Raw genomic sequence first — 20,834 nt, 5'->3', positions numbered from 1 at the left:
TGGTCACAATCCCTGTCTGGGTACGTTCCATTCCAGTCCCTGCTACCACCTCACTGAGACTTTATTAGCTCTAACTGGTCCTTTTGTTTTTAATTTAAGTAATGATATCTCCAGGGGAGCTTCTGTGACACCCCTAGGCTGGGTTAGGCGCCTGCCTTGGCCCACCTGGCTGGCTAATCATTGTACTTTCATGCATTAGCAGGGACTGCCGTGTGTGGAATTCCTCAATCACTACCTGTCTTCCAGAAACCTTAGCATCAGGGGCTCAGGGGTCCTGAGCTGGAGTTGCCAAGCAAGTGGTCTGCTCTGACTCCAGGCTTCTTGTCTTTCTGTGGATGGGGGAGCGGTCCATGGAAATCAAGGAGTTGTCTGAAAGCTCCCAGAGTCCCCCTTGCCCCCCCACCCCACTCCACCAGCTGCTTTGCACTCCTTTTTCCTGTGTGTCCTTTTTGTACAGCTCTGCCAGGTAGGTTTGGGTTCTGCTCAAGCCTAGTTCCTTTCACAGAAAGCAAGGACCACAAACAGGCATGGGAGGGGTCGGCCGACATCCTGTTTAGAGTCATGCTCTGATAAGACTGGAGGGTGACTGAGGAAGAGAAATCTCAGGTGGTTCCGGGGTTTGAGATGGAAACTCTGAGATTTCTGCAAGTCTTGATCTAGAAGGCTCTAGACTCTGGCAGGAGCCAAACGATGCTGGAAGTAGGAGGACTGTGTAGCCAAGGCCCACACACCTATGCCCCTGCATTCTGCTTGAGAGAGGGCTGAACAGGTGCTATTGCACTTGGAGTAGGTGTGCTTCATTTCCACTTTCAAACAGCCCCATGGAGTGCCTGAGAAGCGGACCCATTTGTGAGCCCTGAGGCAGGGGCAGGGCCCGCCAGCACCCACACCACCCAAGAGAGCATATTAAAAAAAGTATACCTTGTGTTTCAGTCTGACCCCAGGGTCCACTGACATTGCAGGGTGGCACAGGATAAATGAACAGAAAGGCAGGAGTTGTCTCTGGTGAGTCTTCTATATGTCAGGGTCCTGCATCCCCATTTTCAGATGAAAAAAGGGAAGCCCAGGATCAATCTGCTGTGTGAAGCATAGCTGGGCTGTCTCCCTTGACTCTACACATCCGGTTTCTTTTCTGAGCCTCTTGGGTGCCATGGTGTGCCAGCCGGGCCTCCAAGGCTCACAGCGGGCTGAAAGATGGAACCACCATAGTGTACATGGTCTCAGAGCAACAGAGGAAATGCTATTGCCCCCGTTGTCTCTCTGTGGCTGAACTGTACTTGGATCCCAAGCTCCGTACCACTCAGTACTTACACTAGATCTTATCTCTTCAAGCTACTTTTGGTTTAATACTCAGTTCAGACTTCTCTCATCCACCTCTCCCGGCATCCCCCAGGAGAAGTCTAGTTCTCACGCATCATCTTGCTCTTGGGAGAAACAGCTTCCCCTGGGTTTTTTGTGGCCTTCATGCCATAGAGCAAGCTGCAGCCTGGGGCCAACAGTGCAGGAGAGAAGTGTGATGCATGGAAGGGGTGATCCTGGACCAATGAGAGCAAGGAGGACTTTCAGAGGAGTGGCTTTGAAGGATAAATAAGCACTTTCCACAGGGATGAGGGAAAGGCATTGCAGCAAAGAGAGCAACAGCCTGTGCAGAGGCCTGGAGCCATGCATGTTGCATGACTCGCAGGTCCCAGGCTGGCTTGTGTGGGACTGTGTGGCGTAGCTCCGCCTTCACAGCCAGCCTTCTCTGCTCCCATCTCCCAGTTTCCAGTGATGCCCTCTCAGGACCCATCACCAGAGTCATTAGGATTCCTCTGATTGCAGATGACAATTACTGAGCTCACATAAGAGTAAGAAAAAGAAGCAATTTCCTTACTGAGGTGACTCAAAAGTCCAGAGAGAAGTGCTTCAGGCACAGCTGGATTCAGAGGCTTCAAAGTATCTTTAGGACTTGGTCTGGGCTCAACCTTCTTCAGCAGGGACTTCAGTCTGCAGGTTCCCTGCAGTGGGCAAACTCAGGCCTCCCTCGGCCCCATAGCTCTCAGCTCCAGAAGACATTCTTGCTTCTCAGTTTCCCCTGAGGCCCTGAGTTGGGTGTCACTGATCTGAATTGGATCGTCTGCCCCACCTGTCGACCAATCACAGTTGACAGGAAGAAGAAATATGCTAATTGGTCAGGCAGGGTTCACACATTCCCCTGGAGCCAGTCCTATGGGAGTCACGTGGAGTGCCTCCCAGTGTGCTTGGCTCCCCACTTTGACCACGGCCCCTAGGAAAGTGGCAGATGCCCATCTCAAGTGGTGGCGTGCTTGTTTGTGGAAGGACAGCTGTTGCTTGCACCTCACTCTGTGCACACACTCCTTCCGAGGACTTGTCCAGCCATGCTCTGTGTGCAATGGTTCCACTGAGCTGGGAGCCGTGTTGTGTCTGGTCCAAGGCCACTGACTGAGCAATGGGTGGCAGAATGGGGACTCAGATCTCCTGCTTCCAAATATCCTTCCCTCCTACCCATCATGGGGTCATAGTGAAGTTTCAGATCCCCACAGAGAGGCTCGAAGGTAGAGCAAATCCTTTCCCCAGTGAATAGGGTTGGCTGGAGTTCTGGTTGTGGGGCCTCTGGTGCTCAGAGGAAAACCGAGGTGCTAGTCAGGGGAGGAAGGCAGGCCATGTACCAGTGTCCACCCTGCACTCTGTTCCCACTTCCTCCAGCTTGTGAGACTGAGGCTTGGGGAAGGTGCTGAGCTTTGCCTGTGACACTCTGATCTTTTCTTCAGTGTAAATCTTGTCTCCCTGGTCACTCTGTGAGCTCCTTCATGGGGGACTTAGGTCTTTGGTTGCTCTTTGATTTCTCCTAGGCCCTGGGGCCCCAGGGAACACCCTGCAGGCTCTTTATTTACATGTGTGAGCCCTGTTAAGAGACTAAGGAAGCCTATCCTAGACATTTGAAGCCACTTCCTCTAGCTGAGAAAGTTGGAATTCATGAGCTCTAAAGTTAGGAGCCATTCAGCGACATTTAAGTCCCAAGATGACTATGGGCAGGCATCATTGACAAATACTTAGGGCAGCCTCTCCCTATTTTTAGTTCAAATACTTATAGAACGACATCTGAGTGCATGCACGCCTACTGGCCCACAACTGGGAATCCCACAGCCCGATTCTGCCCAAATAAGGGTGGCAAAGAGTGCCAGTCCCCCATCGAGGGTGGACCCAACAGATGGACAGCTCAGAGAGGCCTGGATGCTGGGGATGGGCTCTCAGCAGATCAGATTCCAAGTGAGATGGGGCAAAGCTAGGCCGTGCCTTAAGCGCTCTCCAAAATAGCTCATCTCAGCTTGTGTAGAGCAGCCCTGCCATCTTCCTCCCCAGGAACTGGGGTGGCTGCCCTCTAGTGTTTCTGGGGGTCCATAAGACAGAGGGCCATCCACTCTTGCAGAGGGCTCCTTGCTGTTGGGAGAGCCACTTACAGAGCAATCTGTGTGATGCAGGCCTGAGATGGGAATAGCAGCTGTGAGGGGGCTGGAGCCCACTATTTTGTCAGGGAGGCACAGAGTACCAGGTCCACATGGGGCACCAGGGAGGAAGCAGAAACTCTAGAATCTAGAGCCCTTAGAGTGGCCTTGTGCAAATTAGGAAAAGCTCCTATGGTCAGTGGCTGATCTGACCACACATGGAAGCTACACAGGTGGAGGCTATGGAAAGCCCCTGCATCTCAGCAAGCCCTCTGGAGGTAGCCCTCTGCCTTCTGCTCTCTGCTTTAGGCAGCAGCAAGGGCTGTGTTCTGGCTCTCTGACCCTACACAGTGTGGACAGTTCAAGGGAGGCAGCCAGCCAGACTCGTGCAGTTGGTGGTAGCAGTCAGAGGGGGTCAAGCCAGATTTGGCCAGAACTTTGCCTATTATGGCCTCAGCAAATCTACAGGTTGGAAGTGGGCCTGCCCCACACAGCCCCACCTCAGCCCCGTGTGACTCTCCTGTGGGTGCCAAGCTTCCCCCTCCTTGCATGAGATCCCGGAGAATTCCTGCAGAAAAAGTGTAGTGCAGCTCCTGCTGGTCCTTGTGGGCTTCCTCCTGGGGTCTCCCACAGATCTAAATGCAGCCAAGACACTCCAGAGACCTCTGGCTGTGATATCCAAGCAGGCCTGCTAGGGCCAGCCATCCTCCAGCTACTTTGCAGAGCCAGGGGACATCAGCCAGTGCTGGAGGCTTGCAGTGGGTCTATGGCCCAGGGGGCCCTCCCCAGCTCATGACCCTAGCAGGAAGCAGGGGCAGGGCCGGCCAGGCTGCTGTCCTGAGCATGCACCCTAAACCAAGGGCTCATGAGTGTGTGGAGTCACAGCTCCAAGCACAGGAGGGCTGCATGGAGGGATTTCCCTCCCTGAGGAGGGGAAAGGCTGCCGCCGAGTGGCCGAGGGGCTGGCTCGCAGGAAGGGCTGGGCCTTTGGCTGTTTTGAGTGCACAGCTGGGTTCTCCGCCCATGTTGGTCTCCCTGCAAGTGACTCAAGGTAGTGGTGGAGTTGGGGTGGTGGTGGGAATTCACTCAGTCCCAAAGTCAGACCCCAGGGAGGAGAGCCTCTTTGGGGTCAGGGATTAGGGGAAGCCTCACAGCTTGGAGGGGACACGGGATGGGACATAGAGGATGGTGTCTAAGGGACTGGCCTCCATTGGGGGCTGAGCTGAGGCTCAGCCAGGGGTCCCAGCCACAGAAAGGGGCAGAAGGAGCCGAGGTTTCAGGGCAACACATTTGGGGAGTGAAGCCGATGAGGAAGGATGCGGGACAGCCTGGCGAGAATGGAAACTGTGATGCTGCTGGGGAGACCAAGGCCAGGATTGGGGCCTTTTGATGTTAGGGTTTTCTCCTCTTCCTTTCTCTTCCCTCCCGTTGATGGTCTGAGTGACTCAAGCACAGCCTGAGTGTGTCTCTTGAGCGTCTCTGTGTGTACCTCTCTGTATTTCTCGCCCTTTCTAACCTGTGTCCTTCTTTCCTCTCTGCTCGGATTTCATCTCAGGCTAGCATGAATTTTCCATGCCAATGCTGCAGATGAGAGCAATGCCTACCAAGGGAGGACCGGAGGGGGAATCAAGCAACATGCTAGCATGGCAGGGGGAGGGTGTGGGGTGAGGCTGCAGCTCAGGGGCCTGGCCCCACCCACTGAGGCCCTGCCCTCTGCTGTCCTCCTGCCTTCTGCCCAGTAAAGACAGAGAGAGATCAGAGGTGTCAGAAAGGGTCCTGTCCCAGGAGAGGGTGAGGACATAGCACACACAGCTCTGGGTTGGGAGCATTAATCTGGAAATGTGCTCCCACCCACTGCCTTCCATTGAATATAAACCTTTGCCCCATGTCCGGAATGATGTTCAACCTAGCTGGAGCAGCAGGACTGATTTAAAGAAATGATAAGACAATGGAATGAAGCTGATTGGGGCTTCAGAGAACAGACAAAATCAGGGTCATATTGTGTGCGATGGTGTCTGTGTGTGTGAGCAGATGTGCTCACATGGGGCTTGTGATCTGTGGGAAAGAGAGAGGAGGTCATTGAATTTCCAAAAATATCTGTGATTAGAACAAAGCTGGGAAATTTTGCTTTAGAAAAAACTTGGGGAAGCTTTATCAGTCTACAAAGTTAGGCTGCCAGAAAAATTCTGAACTCTAGTAGAACAATCCCTCTCTCCACCAAACACACACAGAGCAAAGCTGTCCCTTGCAGAGCTCCAACCTACCATGCCACTCTGGGCATCACTGAATGTGGTCAGCAGACAGGGTTGGGTGGAGGATGTCTTTGCTATGATGCTTCCTCCATCATACCATCTGGTCTTTTCCAGTGAAGTCACCGGCTTCCCTTTGTGAGGAACAGGAGTGGTAGCACTCTCTCCTGCTTTTTCCTGGAAGTTTGAAAGTGAGACTCAGGCTTGGATCTCACCATCTGCCCGTCCCCAGCCCAAGTCCATGCAGCCCCGCGGCTTGATGGTTTTGGTGGTGTTGTATCTGTTAGTTCCTTGGATTCATGTTCGCGTCTGCAGGCCTCCCTGGGCTCTCAGTGCAGACCTGCCGTTTCCCACTTCTCTTGGCACTTGGGTACATTAGCAAGACCACGATGCCTCCCATTCCTCATTTTGTGAATGGCAATAATAACAGTATTTATCTCACAGAGTTGTTGCTGTGAGTATTAAATATCTGTCTCAAAGTAAGTGGCCAATAAATGTGCACATTTCTCTCCAAGGACCTCACGTCTGGATCGCTCTTCTACGGCCCTGTTTGTGAGCAGTGTCTCCTGTCTTAAGGTTTCAAGGCTTGGCTAGAAGAGTGAGGGACCCTTACAGCATGCTCTCTTTCCTTCTTTCCTTCCTTTTTTTTCCTTCCTTCCTTCCTTCCTTCCTTCCTTCCTTCCTTCCTTCCTTCCTTCCTTCCTTCCTTCCTTCCTTCCACCAACGTCTATTAATGCCTCCCGTGGGCCAAGCACTGCATCAAATGCTGGACACTGTATCATGCAGTCCAGGGTGAGATCAGCCAGAAGACGCATTGATGTGTTAATATGTGAGAAGCTTTTAGGATGGTGCCTGGCGCACACTAGTGCCGTGTAAATGTTGCTACATATCGACATGGTCAGTTATGGCGGGCAAGCACCACAGCTGTGGAGCACACTGGGGTCAGCTCACTCAGGTCTGGGGAGTCAGGGAGGAAGTGGCATGGAGCCAACACCAGGTAAAGAAGGAGGGAAAGAAGATGGGGCCAGGCAGAGTGTGTGGCTCCAAGGCAGGAGATGCCCCGGCTGTGTGGGGAACTAGAAGCACCAAAGCCCTGCTGGATTAAGGAGGGCCTTGGGAGCCACAGGGGAGCCTGTGGAGCAAGCTTGGGTCAGAGTGCAGGTCTTGGAAACTGCTGAACAGCTGACTGAACTGCATTGGGTGGAGATGTGTTCCTGGTCTGAGTTTTGAGGGAGCTCTGATGTCTCAGCAAGGCTCCAAGATGCTCCATGGCAATTGGGAGCCCACCTCTGTGCTCCTGGGATACCTGAGGCAGGCTTTCCCAGGCCTCTGAGACTGGGTGGCTAGGACCACAGCCAGCTCTGTTCTAACCAGGCTCTGGGGTTTCTTTCTTTGCAGATGTAGGAGGAGCTCAAGTGCTGGCAACAGGCAAGCCCCCTGGGGCTGAAATCGGTAGGTGGCTGCCCATGTTATTCTGTGCACAGGGTCAGGGGCAGGAAGGAGACTCCCACAACACACAAGCAGAGGGCTGCAGTGCTGGAATTGGTTCCCTGCTGTCAGCATAGGAAAAGGGGCACCTCACCTCCAGGCCCTCCCGAGTGGCTGACAGCTTTATTTTGGGGGGCAACACCTTGCATTAAAGCTCATCCACACAGGAGGCATCATACCTCAGGGCCAGAGATGCGTGACTCCAGCACCCACAGAGCCCTATCCTGCAACCATGGGCCCTGAAAGCACGCTCTGCCAGGCTCACAGCCCTCATCGGTGCCTCCCTCCACCTGCGAGCTTCCAGCCTCTCTGCCCCTTAAGGGCCTCATATGCTGGCCAGGCTCAGTCTGCATGCCTCACCCTCTGAGAAGGCTCTGGATGCCCATGATTCCAAGCCAACCCAGCCTCTCCCGTCATGAGCTCCTTCCCTGCCCTCGCCAGCTGACTGCAGGCTCCTCAAAGGCCAGATAGGCCTTATCCATTCTCCTGCATTGCTCACCATAGAGCAGGCAATTAACACACACCCAATAGATGAGTGGATGAATTAACAAAGGGATTGGTGAGGAAGGGCTAGGAGGCTCAGGCGGCCAGAGAAATGAGCAACTCACCATTTGGGGCAAGTAGCCAGGTGAGCTTCAGGGAGCGTTGAAAGGTGGGAACAATTTCCACAGCTGAAGGAACCAGGGATGGTGCTTCTGAAGGAGGGGATGGGGTGCAGGCAGAGGCTGGGAGCAAAGTGACTCCTGGGAGAGTGGAAGGTGAGGCTGGCCTCAGCCAGTGGGAGATGGCGTGTGTTAAGGGCCACATGCGTGCTTTGGACCTCATCTGGAATGTAGAGGGAGCTGCAGGTGACTGAAACCCGGTGTTCAATTCCTTCCTGAGTTTCAGATTTCAAGTACGCCCTCATCGGGACTGCTGTGGGCATTGCTGTATCTGCCAGCTTCCTGGCCCTGAAGATCTGCATGATCAGGAGGCACTTATTTGACGACGACTCTTCCGACCTGAAAAGCGCACCTGGAGGCCTCAATGGTGAGGGATGCAGTGCTCAGGCCTGGCTCTGCCCGACGAAGCCAGGCACCGAGGGCCACTCTGTGCTGGCTACAGCAAGAACGAACCCACAAGCGCAGAGCCCAACAGGCTGTAAAGGAAGGCAATGACCTCTCCAGGTTTCTGTCTCTCTTACTATGTCTTTGCCTCTGTTTCTCTTTCTTCTGTCTTTCTCTCTCTGTCTATTTGTGTTCCTTTTTCTGTTTCTCTTTCCATCTCTCTGTCTTTCTGTGACTCTTTCCCTCTGTACCTTTCCTTTCTGTTGTTCTTGGCAGTCCTGAGAATCACATTTCCTGGAGAAAGGTGGGAGAGGAACTAAAATTGGCTTCACACAGAAATTTCTGTTCTCTCATCCAAATGATGAGATCAAATAAACCCAGTGCCAGGAGGCAGCGAGGTTGGTCGTAAGTGTGGGTGGATGGTGGGACGTTCTGTTGACTGTGTGGGTCAATATGCACTTTTTTCCATAAATTGGGAAAGTCCTTCTCAAAACAGTACTGAGTAGCCCCTCAGATAGAAACTGAGCTGGCTGATGCGCACCATGGCACAGTCCTCCACCTCCTTGGCACCCAAAATGCAGTGTTGATTTGCATCCCTTCTCTCAGAGTATCACCCCCAAACTCATCCTCTGTTGTATTAGACAGCTCAGTGCAATGATGGTGCAGTTTTCCACGGGGTGCTTCTGGGGAGAACAGAGCCTCACTGTCTTTCTGGAAGATGTGATTATGATCCGTGAAGATAAGCAGAAGGGGCTGGTCTGGGCCAGGAGAGGACGAGGCTTCCCAAGATGCTGGTGTGTGCATCACTCGAGGAGCTTAATAGGCCATGGGAGTTTGCTTATCCTTGTGTATCCCCACAAATAAGGGGAGGAAACAGCCTCTTCATCACATGGCAGCCAGGCCCCGGATCTCTCGAGGGCATCATGAATGAGAGGACCCAGGAGAGGGAGGTGAAAGTTCTAGGGAACGCTCTGCACCTCTTGTCACAGGACCCCCTTCCTAATGCCTGGCTTTCTCTGTTTAGACACCATCCCGCTAAAGAAGAGAGCCCCAAGGTAAGGTCACTGCCCACATAGTCAGGGAGGGGTATCGTGTTCTCTCCTGTCTTGGCCATGCCACTCCCTTGCCTGTCATCCCCAGCCTTCTCTGCGTTCTGGCATGCTTTCTAGGTGACTAGAATGCACCTCATGGCCCCCTCCTTACACTCTCTCCTCCTCTGGACAAGTGGGCAGGTGTCACAAGAGTGAGGGCCACAGGATACAGTCGTCAAAGGAACTAGGGCTTGTCTCTGCACAGCCTGGATTAGATCCTGTTCCACCTCCACTCAGACCCCTTCAGTGCATACCTCTGACACTCAGAATGAGGCCTCCAGCTCCTGTCACTTGGGAGGTCACATGTTCCAGGTTTCCAGGCTTCTCTGCTGGCATCAAGGTACCCTGCTCTTCTGCGCAGAGCCCATGTCCTCAGGGACAGTCCTGCCTCAGGACCTTTGTATTTGCTGTTTTCTGTCATTGGAATGCTCTTTGCCGGAAAGCTGCAAGCCTCGCCTCTCTTTTCATTCAAATCCCTGCTTCAGTGTCACCACTACATCATAGAGGGCCTATTTAAAGTACAATCCCCTCTCGACTCCAGCCACCATTCTCTTCTCTTTGCTTGGCTTCAGTTTTCTTTATAATTCTCTGCACTAGTTGATGCTATATGATATATTGATTTGTCTATTTTGTATGGGTTTCTTTCTAAAATGTAAGCTCCGGGCAGGTAGGGTCTTCCTTTTCACTTCTATAGCCCAGCACTTAGCACAGTGCCAGGGACAAAGTGGATACTTGCATATGTGTTGAATGAATGAATAAATAAATGAACATGAGGCCATGGGCTAGGTGCTGGGGGTCAAGGAGAGAGAAGTAGGACAATCTCTTTCAGTCTACAGGGGAGACAGTCAGGTCTCAGGTGGTAGCTGCACAGTGAGGGTGGGAGTCCCGGAAGGGCTATGGCAGGCTATGTGTGTGTTGCCTTGTGTCTTGGGGGTGCAGAGGGCTGCATAGCCACTAGGAGGTGCAGGGGAGCCTCAGGCTACATGCGGAAGGACTAAGAGAAGCTCAAGAAGGCAGAGGGAACCCTAGCATATGTAAGCATCATGGGTAAAACCTGCAGCTGGCAAACATACCATGTGGCAGAAGTAAGTGTTTCATGTGACAATGTGGAAGGAAGGGCTGGAGAGATAAGTAGTTTCTACGCATGTACAGTCAGAGGAGCTGGTGCTAAGCAATGGAGTCTGAAATCTATCCTGAAACTTCTGGTCGCCTACTGATGGATTCTAAGCAGGGGAGGGATAGAATATTTTTTTGTTATCTGGTAGCATGGAGGAGGGCCCAGCTGCAGCCAGGAAGATGTGCTGGAAGGCCGGACAAAGACACAGGCCTGGTGCAAAGCCTTGCTGGAGTAAGTCCGGGTGGAGGCAATGGAGAAAATAAAAGATGGGAACAAAGTTAAGGAGGAGCTGGCCCAGGGACCTAAGATGAAGGACTGAGACAGCCACTGGAGGAGAGAAAAGAATCTAGAACAGGTCAGAGTTTTCTCTGAGCTGGTGCCCTTTGGGAAGTTGGTGGGGAGCAGCTTTGGGCAGTGAGCTGGTTGAGATGATATTTTTTTTTAACATGGTGAACCGAAGGTTTCTGGACACTTCCACGTAGAGGAGATGTCTAGTAAGTGGCTGGCATTTAGGACAGAGGCCTGGGCTGACACAGGGATAATGGCTTTTAGAAAGTACCCAGAGCCCAGTCTCACCCTCCAGTTCTTCCATGGGACCTGGGACTGGGTAACTTCCAAGCAGTGTCTATTGAAGGAGCAGATGGATTAATGGCTGCATGAGGGATGAACGCATGGTGCACTGTGGCTGCAGGTCATCACTCATCAGCCCTCATGGAGTCATGCCCTTGGGATGAGCTGGACATGGATTGTCTTGAGAAGTTCATTTTTTTTTTTTTTTGTGAGGATTTCTCCTCCCTCAGATATTGTAGTTTTCAGCAGTGGTTTCTGATTGCGAAGCATTAAAGCAAGTTTCATCAACTCTGTCTCCCAGCATTCCATCTCTCCTTCTGTTTCTGACTCTCACTCTCGTTCTCTCTGTCCCATCCCATGTCATCCCCCCCACCCCAAGTTTGTGTCAGTCCACTGGGTCCTGGGCTGGAGAAAACAGGGGATATAACTTATCATCCAAGACAGGAATTTGTGAGAGTGAGAAGAGACTCTGTAAAAGTTACACCAGGATGATGGGTGTGAGCCTGGACTGTCCTAGGGAAACAGATGTGTGGGCAACTTAGGTTGAGTGGGCCTGTGAAGTCTCCAGGACCTGGTGGCCACACAGCACTCCTCTTGCTGGCCATGTCACATTCTGTGCACTCAGGGCATGTAACCAGCTTGAGTGGGTTTTGGAAATGTGTGGTGGAATTGGAGATATTTCAGGTTGAGAGACCAGAGATGCCATATGTCCCATTTCTCTCTCTCTCTCTCTCTCTCTCTCACACACACACACACACACACACACACACACACATATTCACACATACCCAGACCCACATTAGCTGAAGTTGTCGCATTCCTTTTTATAGAAGAAACGTGCCGAACAGCTCCCAGTGCCCCCAAATCCACTGATGCGGGAGAGTGGAGTTCCGTGCTGGACCCCTCTTCACACCCCTCCCTTCCCTTCACCCTAAGAGGCTTTCACCCTGGGGCAGCTCTGTGTTCTTCTAGCCCTAGGGGGGTTGGCACAATCACAGGTTCTCCTGAGCATGCAGCTGTAGCACCTGGCCAGGAGGGTGTCCCAGTCCCCACTGACCCAAGGGCAGCACTCGGATGACTGTGGGTTGGGCGCTGAGTCAGCCTCTCCCACCGTGGAATCAGGGTGGACTGGCCATAATAAGAGTTTTCACACAGGGCTCTTGGAGGACATGAGGAGGCTAGATTGAGTCTGGAAGGGCAAGAAGGATTGACTCCCTAGAACCTTTGTTGCCTTTGTGGGTCCAGGTAGCCTCTGTGGTGAGGAGTGCAGGAGGAGTCACTTTTGAATGGGTGGGCTGTGTTGGCCATGGCGAAGACTCTGGCACCACATGGCCTCAGGGGCCCTCTGTTGGGTGCTTAGGTACCCAGGCGGAGGACACAGGCTGCTGTGGCCAGCTCAGGCCCTGTGGTTAGGAATATTGAAACGTGTGGGGATTCTAGCCCAGTGACCTTCTCACCACAGGGAGGGCTCTAAAGTGCTGGAGCTCCACCCAGCACAGGGACGCTACCTTGACCATCCGAACTCCTGGCACACATTGACGGGGACTTTGAGTTAAGGCACTTTGCTTTGCAAATCACCAGACCTTGAACCAGACCATGCTTCAGGGACATCTTAGCTGTGGACTTGACATAGAATGAAATTCCACAAAACCTGATCCTTAATCTTGTTGTATGTGTGTGCACGCATATGTGTGTGTGTGCATGTAGTGCCTATGTATATGTGTGTGTATATGCGTGTAGTCACTCATGATGGACTCTGACACACATACGTCTGTGTGGGAAGATGCTGCTGTGAGCAATACAACACAGACCCATTTGAAAACACTGCTGAATGAGCAGTTACTGTGCTTTTTATGTTCTTTTGCATGATCATCTAAGAAGAGCATCTCTGATATATGTGTTTTTTGGAAGTTCTGGGTTATTTTGAGCCATCAGGGCTATAGAAGGCATTTTTCATAATCCAGGAAAGATGGCTCCAATAGTTATTCAACAATGAACTTTTTGAAAGCAAAGTTCATGAAAAAACATGAAGGGATGCTAGAGGAAGCAGGTGGGTGAGGGAGGCAAGAAATAAAGGCCAGGAGAGAGCAGGGCTGGGAAGCAATGGCTGGATGGGAGTTCATGCCCCTGATAATACATTGCCCTCACCACGTGCAGGGAGCTGTTCTTGGCAGGTATCGTAACAGAGCTCCTCTGCAAATAGAGGGACTTTCAGAGAGAAGCAGGATTCGAGTTTCCAAAACTAACACTAGATGGAGTCAGGCTGAGTCATGAGGCAGTCAGACCCAGAAGAGCAAGCTAATGACAAGCAAGCCACTCTCCTTCAGCAAGCTTTGCACTGTCTTTCTGTCATCTAAGGCTTAGGCAATAAACATACTTTTATTTTCTTTTGCAGGAGAAACCACAATTTCTTCGAAAGGTGAGTTGTAAGAGTGATCACTTGTCTTAAAATGAGGACAGGCAGTCTCTGCCCTGTGGGGCTGCATGGGTTTTTGGCAAGGCCTCTCCCTCACCCTGGCCACGCGGGAGGGGCAATGATGGCCATGGCCAGGAGCCCTCATGCCAGGACAGCTGTGAGACCAGGAATCAGCATCACCTTGGGACGTGCTGGTACTTGGCAAGATTTAAAGTGAAGCTGTGGGGCATTTGCCCAGTTAGAGCTGAGAAAACAGAGTTTTAACAGGATAGGTAAGCTGTTTTTCATTCTCCAAGACCCATCCTATGATAGTGTCCAATCTAATAATTAGCCAATTTAGTCCATTTGGTGAAAAAAATTCCCAGACATCTCTTCGTGTCATTATGCTATCAGTTTGGCTGGGTATTTGCATCTCAGTGCTGCTTTGGGGTCTCGGAGTGGACGAAGCCCGTATGTGGAGGGCCAGTCTGCAGAAGGGGACAGGATCTTGGACCCCTGATTGAATGAGCCTATGAATGAAGACTCCTAGGAATGAAGGCATCTTCACCAGGGTTTTGAGAATCATTATTTCACAATCCACCTTCCCCAGCTTTTTCCTCACTTCCTGCGCCATGAATGTGCCAAACCCACTGAGAATTTGCTCCCTGTCTGACCAGTCCAGGATGGTCACACAGTCCTGGGGCGATCTCTTGATCTTTCTCTCACTCTCCTGCTTTATGAAAAAATTTCAAATCCAAAGAAAAGTTGAAAGAACGGGACAATCAAAATATATACACCGTTCACCTAGGGTCACTCATTGACATGGTGCCCCCTTTGCTTTATCTCTGTGAACATAAGCATTTTTGACTGATCTACTTGCAAATTAGTATAGATACCATGATATTTCACCCCTGAATACAGCACCATTGTGTCTCCTATTGTGTGTAATCACAATACAATGACCACTCCTAAGAAAATTAATGCTAATTTAATATCATCTATTATATAGTCCATATTTAAATTTCTCTGGTTATTTCAGAAGTATCTTTTATTGCTCTATTTTTTTGTGCTATTTTCCAATCCAGAAAAAATATTTGTATTTATTTTATCTTTTTTAAAGTCTCTTTCAGTGTTGAACAGCCCCTCTGCTTTTTATCTTTATGACATTGTTGATTGAGAAGTCCCTAAACCCCGTTGTCTTACACAATGTCCCATTTTCTGGATTTGTCTGATTGTTTTCTCCTGAGTGGATACAGATTGAAGTTTTTGGTCGGAAATACCACAAGGTGATGTTGTGTACATTTCATTGTATTGCATCACTGTTGGTGATGCTTCGTTTGCTTGGTTAAGGGAGTGACCCCTAGATTTCTATATTTGTGGAAATTAGAATTTTCCCCTCTGAAATGAATGAATAATACAAAGAGAGGCACTTTGACACTATGTGAATATCCCGACCCCCAACAATTCCTCACCTAATGATTTTAGTCTATTCATGATCCTGCTTGAAGCAGTTATTGCCATTGGTGATTACAAAATATTGACTTTCTGATTCCAGCATTTCTTCTGTATCTAATAGCTGGCATTCATCTAGAAGAAAGCCTTTTATTCTATCTCCCCTTTCTCCTTTTTCTTTTGTTGAGGATTATTACTGTGAACTTCAATGCATTTTAATCCATTACCATCATGATTCTTTCTGATGCCCAAATTGTTGCAAATTTGGCTCGTGCAAGTCACTTCTTGGGGGCCCCTGTGTCCTTCAGACAGAACCTCATTAGTCTTTGAGCACATGCTAGACTTCTGACAACACAACATCTGAGACTCACCTTGTCTTGTTCCCAAGAGTAGCACAAAGGTCTAATTTTCCCAAGGGTCCCTGTTTCTTTCTCTTTCTCTCTCTCTCTCTCTTATTTTATTTTATTTTAATTTTTACTATGGAATGATTTTTAGAAACTAAGATCTGGGCACAATGTGTGCTCAGGGCTACTGAGGTGTCATTGATTCTAGGCCCTTTCAATGGACAGAGTCAGGAAATGTGCATTTAAATTACAAACTCAGTATCATAAGATTTTTTCTAAGCTTTCCTTATTCCATATGTCTAGATTGCCTTCTCCAAAGTAAAAACCCTGCTTTTCAACCACATAATATTTTTACTCATTTTCTCTATTCTATAATACACACAAAATACCTCCAGAAATTAGAGCACTATACAGCTGTAGACCTGCTCTGTAAACTTGCACATTTCTTTGCAATGGCTTTAGCCCTCTAGGTATGTACAGCCAGAGTATTGTGTTCAAATGAAATTAATTATATTCTCTGTGTGGTTATGTTATCAATTGGATAGAGAGTCAGAAACATTTGTTTTAGTGTGTATTCTATTTTACTATTTCCTGTTTTAATCTTTTAAAATTTTAATTTACATAGTTTTGTAAACAGAGATACATGTGTGTCATGTACACGATTCAGAGATAAACTATATAAACAGATAAACTCGGAGAAGTGTTTCTTTTGTAACTTCACTCCACCGTGTTCCTACCTACTGCTTTGAAGTTGCCATTTTCAATAATTCCTGGTTTATTCTTTCTGTGATACTGTTACAAAAATATATTTAATTAAAAACACTTTTATATAGACACACATTTTTAAAAATAAAATTAGAAAATGTTTACATATAGATGTATACATCTGGGCATATATACTTTTTCCAGCACTTGGATGGTTTTATTACTTACTCAGATGTCTGATCCACTTGGCATTTATTCTGGTGTGTGGTGTGAGTTACAGATCCAATTTTGTTTTTTTCCCAAATGGCAATTGATTTATTCCAATACTATTTTTTAAAACCACCCTATTTCACCCGTGTTTCATTTGCCACTTTTATAATGTTCTAAATTTCTGTATGTACTAGGGTATTTCTAGACTTTATTCTCCATTGGCATTTGTGGTTATTCATGTGCTGAGGGCTTCCTAGAGAGGCTGAGCCTAGAGAGGCTTCCGGATGTGCTCTACCTTCTGATGGGGCTGGTTCCCTCCACCTGCACACATTATGCTTCCTTTGCAGGGGACATTCTTGCTAGTTTATTCCAGCTATTTTTGCATATTTATTTTTCTGTATGAACTTCGGAATCAACTTCAGAATCTTTCCACAGAAACAGAAATCTTTCATGGTGTGGGGGCTGGGGGAGGTCCCAGTCGAGAGTTTTATGACGATTGCTTTGTGTTTTTGGCTACCGGGTTTTTGTATAGACCAAAGCAAATAAAGTAAAAATAACACACAGAAAAAAAGAAGCAAACATCTTGGTATTTAGATTGGGATTGCATTACATTTACATATTGAGTTAACAACGATTTACTTCTTTACGATGTTAAGTGGTTCTCCACGGAAAAGAGGTAATTTTTTTCATAAAAAGTTATCTGATTTTGTGTGTTACTGTTTTGTGTGTTTCAGGAGAGTTTTCAGATTTTACTCTTATAAGATGGTCATATATTTTGTTATATTTATTCATAAGTATTTTGCCTTTGCTGCTTTCAAAATAGAGTTTTTGTCATGATGTCGCCTACCAGGTCTTTGATTGTATTTTGATTTTGGGGGATTATGTTAACATTATAGGAGTTGCCTTGTTGTCTGCCAAATCCAAGGCAAACAAAACTTCATCCACTTTGATGATAAAAAGAGAAGTCATTCCTCGAGGTTAATAGGCATATTTTGGGAAACTTGTCGCTTTCTGTAGTTGGTGAATTTGCACAGATCTGTACAGATCTGGGCAGATGCTAAAAGGAACAAGGTAGATAGACCTATGAGAATGGAACTGGAAAATAATGCCTTCACATCTGAACTACAAGCTGTTACAGAGGGTGAGAATGCTTGTTGAATTCTTTTATTATTTTTCTCTGTTTTCTCCTCTGTCCCTTGAGTTTTTACGATATTATGTCATCTGCCAAAATATAGTTCTTCTTTCCCAATTGCTATGCCTCTAATTGTTTTCTCCTCTCCAATTGCATTGACTAAAAACACCAATGTTAAATAATACTGGGAAAATTGTGCATACAACATGCCTCTGACAGACTTTGATGGGAAATCCACTAGTGGTGTCCATCAAGTAAGATGCTGGCTCTAGGGCTGAAGCACACATATCTTATCATGTTGAGGAGCATTCATCAGTTCCTATTTTACTGAGTTTTAAAAATCAGAAATGTGTGTTGGATTTTGCTAAAGATTTTTTTCAGTATTAGCAGGCATAAATGTATCCTAAAGAGATGAACCCTGGGGCTAACCAGAATGTATAGGCACCCTCATTATTAGTTTCACTTTTGTTGTTTTTTTTGTTCTTCTCTCCTTGTTGGTCTATGTGATTCTTGGAGGATGTGGTCAAAGATTTGGGTCTGTAGCCACTAAATTGTAGGGTATGCAACACTCTTGCTCTTTCTCATGATGCCAGCCTGGAGTACCATGCAGCCTAATTCACCTACTAGTCCAGCCAGCAGATGCTACCCCAGACTCTGCCAGCCTTACCTTGTTTTCTCCAGATTGTGCCTGGCTCTCTGGTGGCTGGTGACACACCCATCTGCAGAGGTATCGCTACCTGTCAGAGAGCAACTTCATCCATGAGGTAGCTCAGCAGTGTCCCTTCTTCTGTTCAGGGCAGCCAGGGGTGGGAGGAGGCTGCTCTCTTGGGCTGCCTTTCCACTCTGAGTATTGGTATCTCAAGTGCGAACCTGGCTAACCCCAGCTTCTTTAGATCCCTTCCTTATCAACACCTGATGGGGCCTTTTAATGCAGGGCTTGTTAAAGACAGTAGGAAGGATGAACCCTCTGCTCAGCCTCTGGTCCTCTAAACCCCATGTTCCTCTGGACCTTCCATCTTTTAAAGGAGAGAGAAAACCCTGACGGCCTTTGAGGCCCTTGCATGGAATCCCTTCCTTTACTTTCCTCGCCACTTCCTCTTACCATATCTTGCTGGTTTCCAGTGTCTTTCTTGTCTTTAATGTTGGTTCTACTACCATCAAGCTCTATATCCCTGACCATGACATGTGTCCTTGGTCCTCAAATAGGGGGTAGTCAAGTTTTTGTCTGTTTTGTCTGTCTGTTTTATGGCCTTTGATGTGGCTTGTCCCACATCTATCCCGCCTTCCTGCTGTTGCTGCCCCATCTCTCATGGGGGGATCTTAGCTGTCAGGAGATTGTGACTGAATATGCACAATGGAAAGTCATAAACAATTTCGCATCATTCAATGTAAACATATATACCATTATATTATATTCCAGATGTCTATGTGAAACTACAGTGAGGGTGTGAATTTGGTCTTAAGGCATGGAGGTATAAGTGAGTTCCTTAGAAGGGTCTGCGTCCTACTTTCAGCCCAAGTTCTGTTGTATCAGAGTCTGGTTTACATCTTCACTTCCATGTTCCTCTTTTTAGACACCTGTGCTGTCCTTCCCTTCCATCAAAGCTGGTACACCAAGTATGGAGAAGTCTCACCCTCTGTAACAGCTTGCAGTTCAGATGTGAAGGCATTATTTTCCAGTTCCATTCTCATAGGTCTATCTACCTTGTTTCTGGTAGCATCTGCCCAGATCTATGCAAATTCACCAACTACAGAAAGCGACAAGTTTCCCAAAATATGCCTATTAACCTCGAGGAATGATTTCTCTTTTTGTCGTCAAAGTAGATGAAGTTTTGTTTGCCTTGGGTTTGGCAGGCAGAAAACAACTTCCAGGTTGAGCTCTCCCCTTTACCCAGAAGCCACTGGCCTTCAGGTTCCTTTCTATGTTGCACAAGGAAGTGTTCCACCTTGCAGGCTTTGCTGATGAGCTTTTTTACCTGTTTAATTGTGTGAGTTGCATGAACACATGCAATAATTAGAGCATAGTTGCCCTGTCAATAAGTCTTCCAGGTGGTTCTCTTCCTTTCCAGAGATGCACAGGTGATTGAGCTGTAGGTGAGCAGTGATGTGAAGAGGGATTCTAGCTCTGTGGACAGCGGCCCACGGTTAACGTCTCAGGATGTTCTGCATTCGAAAACCCAAGGCTGGTAATGAACTTTCACATGGACTGAATATTGGAGGTAAATAATAGAAGGAATAGACTATACAGTGCCTCTGTCCTGAAGGAAACTATCACGCCTCTTCTGGAAGAAGCGGACTGCACAGAGGAAGCCTTGAGCGCTTTAGCCTGCAGTAGGAAAAGGTGGACACCAAAAACTTCACCCTGTGTTGGAGCTATTCATGCTTCCACGAGGGCATGGTGTCCATGTCCGTGAAACCTACTACAGAAAATGGCTCATGAAAAGGGGAATCGGACCCAACACACAGCTTCCTATGCACTGCCATCTTCTCATCAGTTAGGCAATACTTTGTAGAACGATTAGCTTCACCTCTTAGCTGCCAGAAGATCCCTTCTTAAAGGTGAACTCTGTGAAGATTCGGGAGTCCTGAAACATGGGGTCTCCGGGATGGTCTCCAGCCCTATCGATGATGAACACTGGCCTTCTGGAGGGGAAATGGCAGGCTGGGCTGGTGTGGGAGGAAGGGCTTTGGCATTCATGGAATGGGCCTGCTGCTCTCAGACCTTCAAAGGACGGAACCAACAAAGGACCAAATAAGAAAGCAGATACTGTGCCTTGTAGAGGGCCATGAATGTCAGTTATTATTTTTTCTCCTTATATAAATTATTTTGTGATTATTATTACAATGTGCATGGCTGTTGCATAAAAGACATGACTGGTGGAGGCTCAGGAAAGCCACGTCATTCTACAATTGCCATCAGGCTAAGGCCCCATGAGCATTTCTCTCCCTTGTAATATTAACCCTGTGTTTCTGGGATCACATCACGGAATTTTCTTTGCTTTTCCACTTTCCAGGAAATCTTTTGGACTGGGCTGCCTTCTTCATGTGTGATGAAAGATGAGCTGTATTTCAGAACAAAGTGCTGTGTTGTCATAATTTGCCTGACTCCCAGGGCGTCTCTTATGCAACTTGATAACGATGCTGTTCATTAGCAGCCTTTGTTAACTGATAACCAAGAGTGGTAACGTGATACTCATAAGCAATTTTCTGTGTGTAAGATAAAATAAACCATCTTGTATGGGATCTGCTAATTGATTTGCTTCCTTTAGCAGCATTTTAATTAAGACATCTGGTTTGTGAATGGCAGAAACACTTGTGAACTGAAGGTGAATGCTCCTGGACTCTCAACCATCGTTTTACCTTCTGTACATACAGCAAAACCTTGGTGTTCTCTCCCCAACCCCACCTCATGACATATTTTCCTAACACCACCACTGCACTCTGGTTTGGTTTTAGCCCCACACAAAGTTTCCCAAGTGAAGAACAGAGAGAATTATGCTGAAGGCCAGCGTCCTCTCCTTGGGTCATAAAGGCCGACATCATATGGGAGGCCAATGGGCAGGAGGCCCTGACATTGAGGTCTCCCTGG

The 20,834-nt window shown here is 48.2% G+C and overlaps 1 protein-coding gene across 2 annotated transcripts in view; it reads left to right on the top strand.

Annotated features, from left to right (window-relative positions):
- The window catches only part of LOC105547373 (chromosome unknown open reading frame, human C10orf128), a 33,714-nt gene extending 13,214 nt beyond the window's left edge, over positions 1 to 20,500 (top strand). The window contains exons 2-7 of one of the 2 annotated variants that reach the window (XM_011990948.1): positions 7,094 to 7,147; positions 8,072 to 8,212; positions 9,254 to 9,284; positions 9,682 to 9,838; positions 13,403 to 13,426; positions 18,964 to 20,500. In XM_011990948.1, coding sequence (XP_011846338.1) covers positions 7,094 to 7,147; positions 8,072 to 8,212; positions 9,254 to 9,284; positions 9,682 to 9,838; positions 13,403 to 13,426; positions 18,964 to 19,032 — 476 coding nt within the window. In that variant the 3' untranslated portion in view covers positions 19,033 to 20,500. The remainder of the gene's footprint in view (positions 1 to 7,093; positions 7,148 to 8,071; positions 8,213 to 9,253; positions 9,285 to 9,681; positions 9,839 to 13,402; positions 13,427 to 18,963) is intronic. The other variant, XM_011990949.1, reaches the window with a different exon arrangement.
- Positions 20,501 to 20,834: the final 334 nt, after the last annotated feature.

Source organism: Mandrillus leucophaeus, unplaced genomic scaffold, assembly GCF_000951045.1.
Source record: "Mandrillus leucophaeus isolate KB7577 unplaced genomic scaffold, Mleu.le_1.0 Scaffold388, whole genome shotgun sequence".
Taxonomy (NCBI): Eukaryota; Metazoa; Chordata; class Mammalia; order Primates; family Cercopithecidae; genus Mandrillus; species Mandrillus leucophaeus.
Note: the sequence above shows the minus strand (reverse complement) of the source record. Positions and strands in the feature narration are given on the sequence as shown.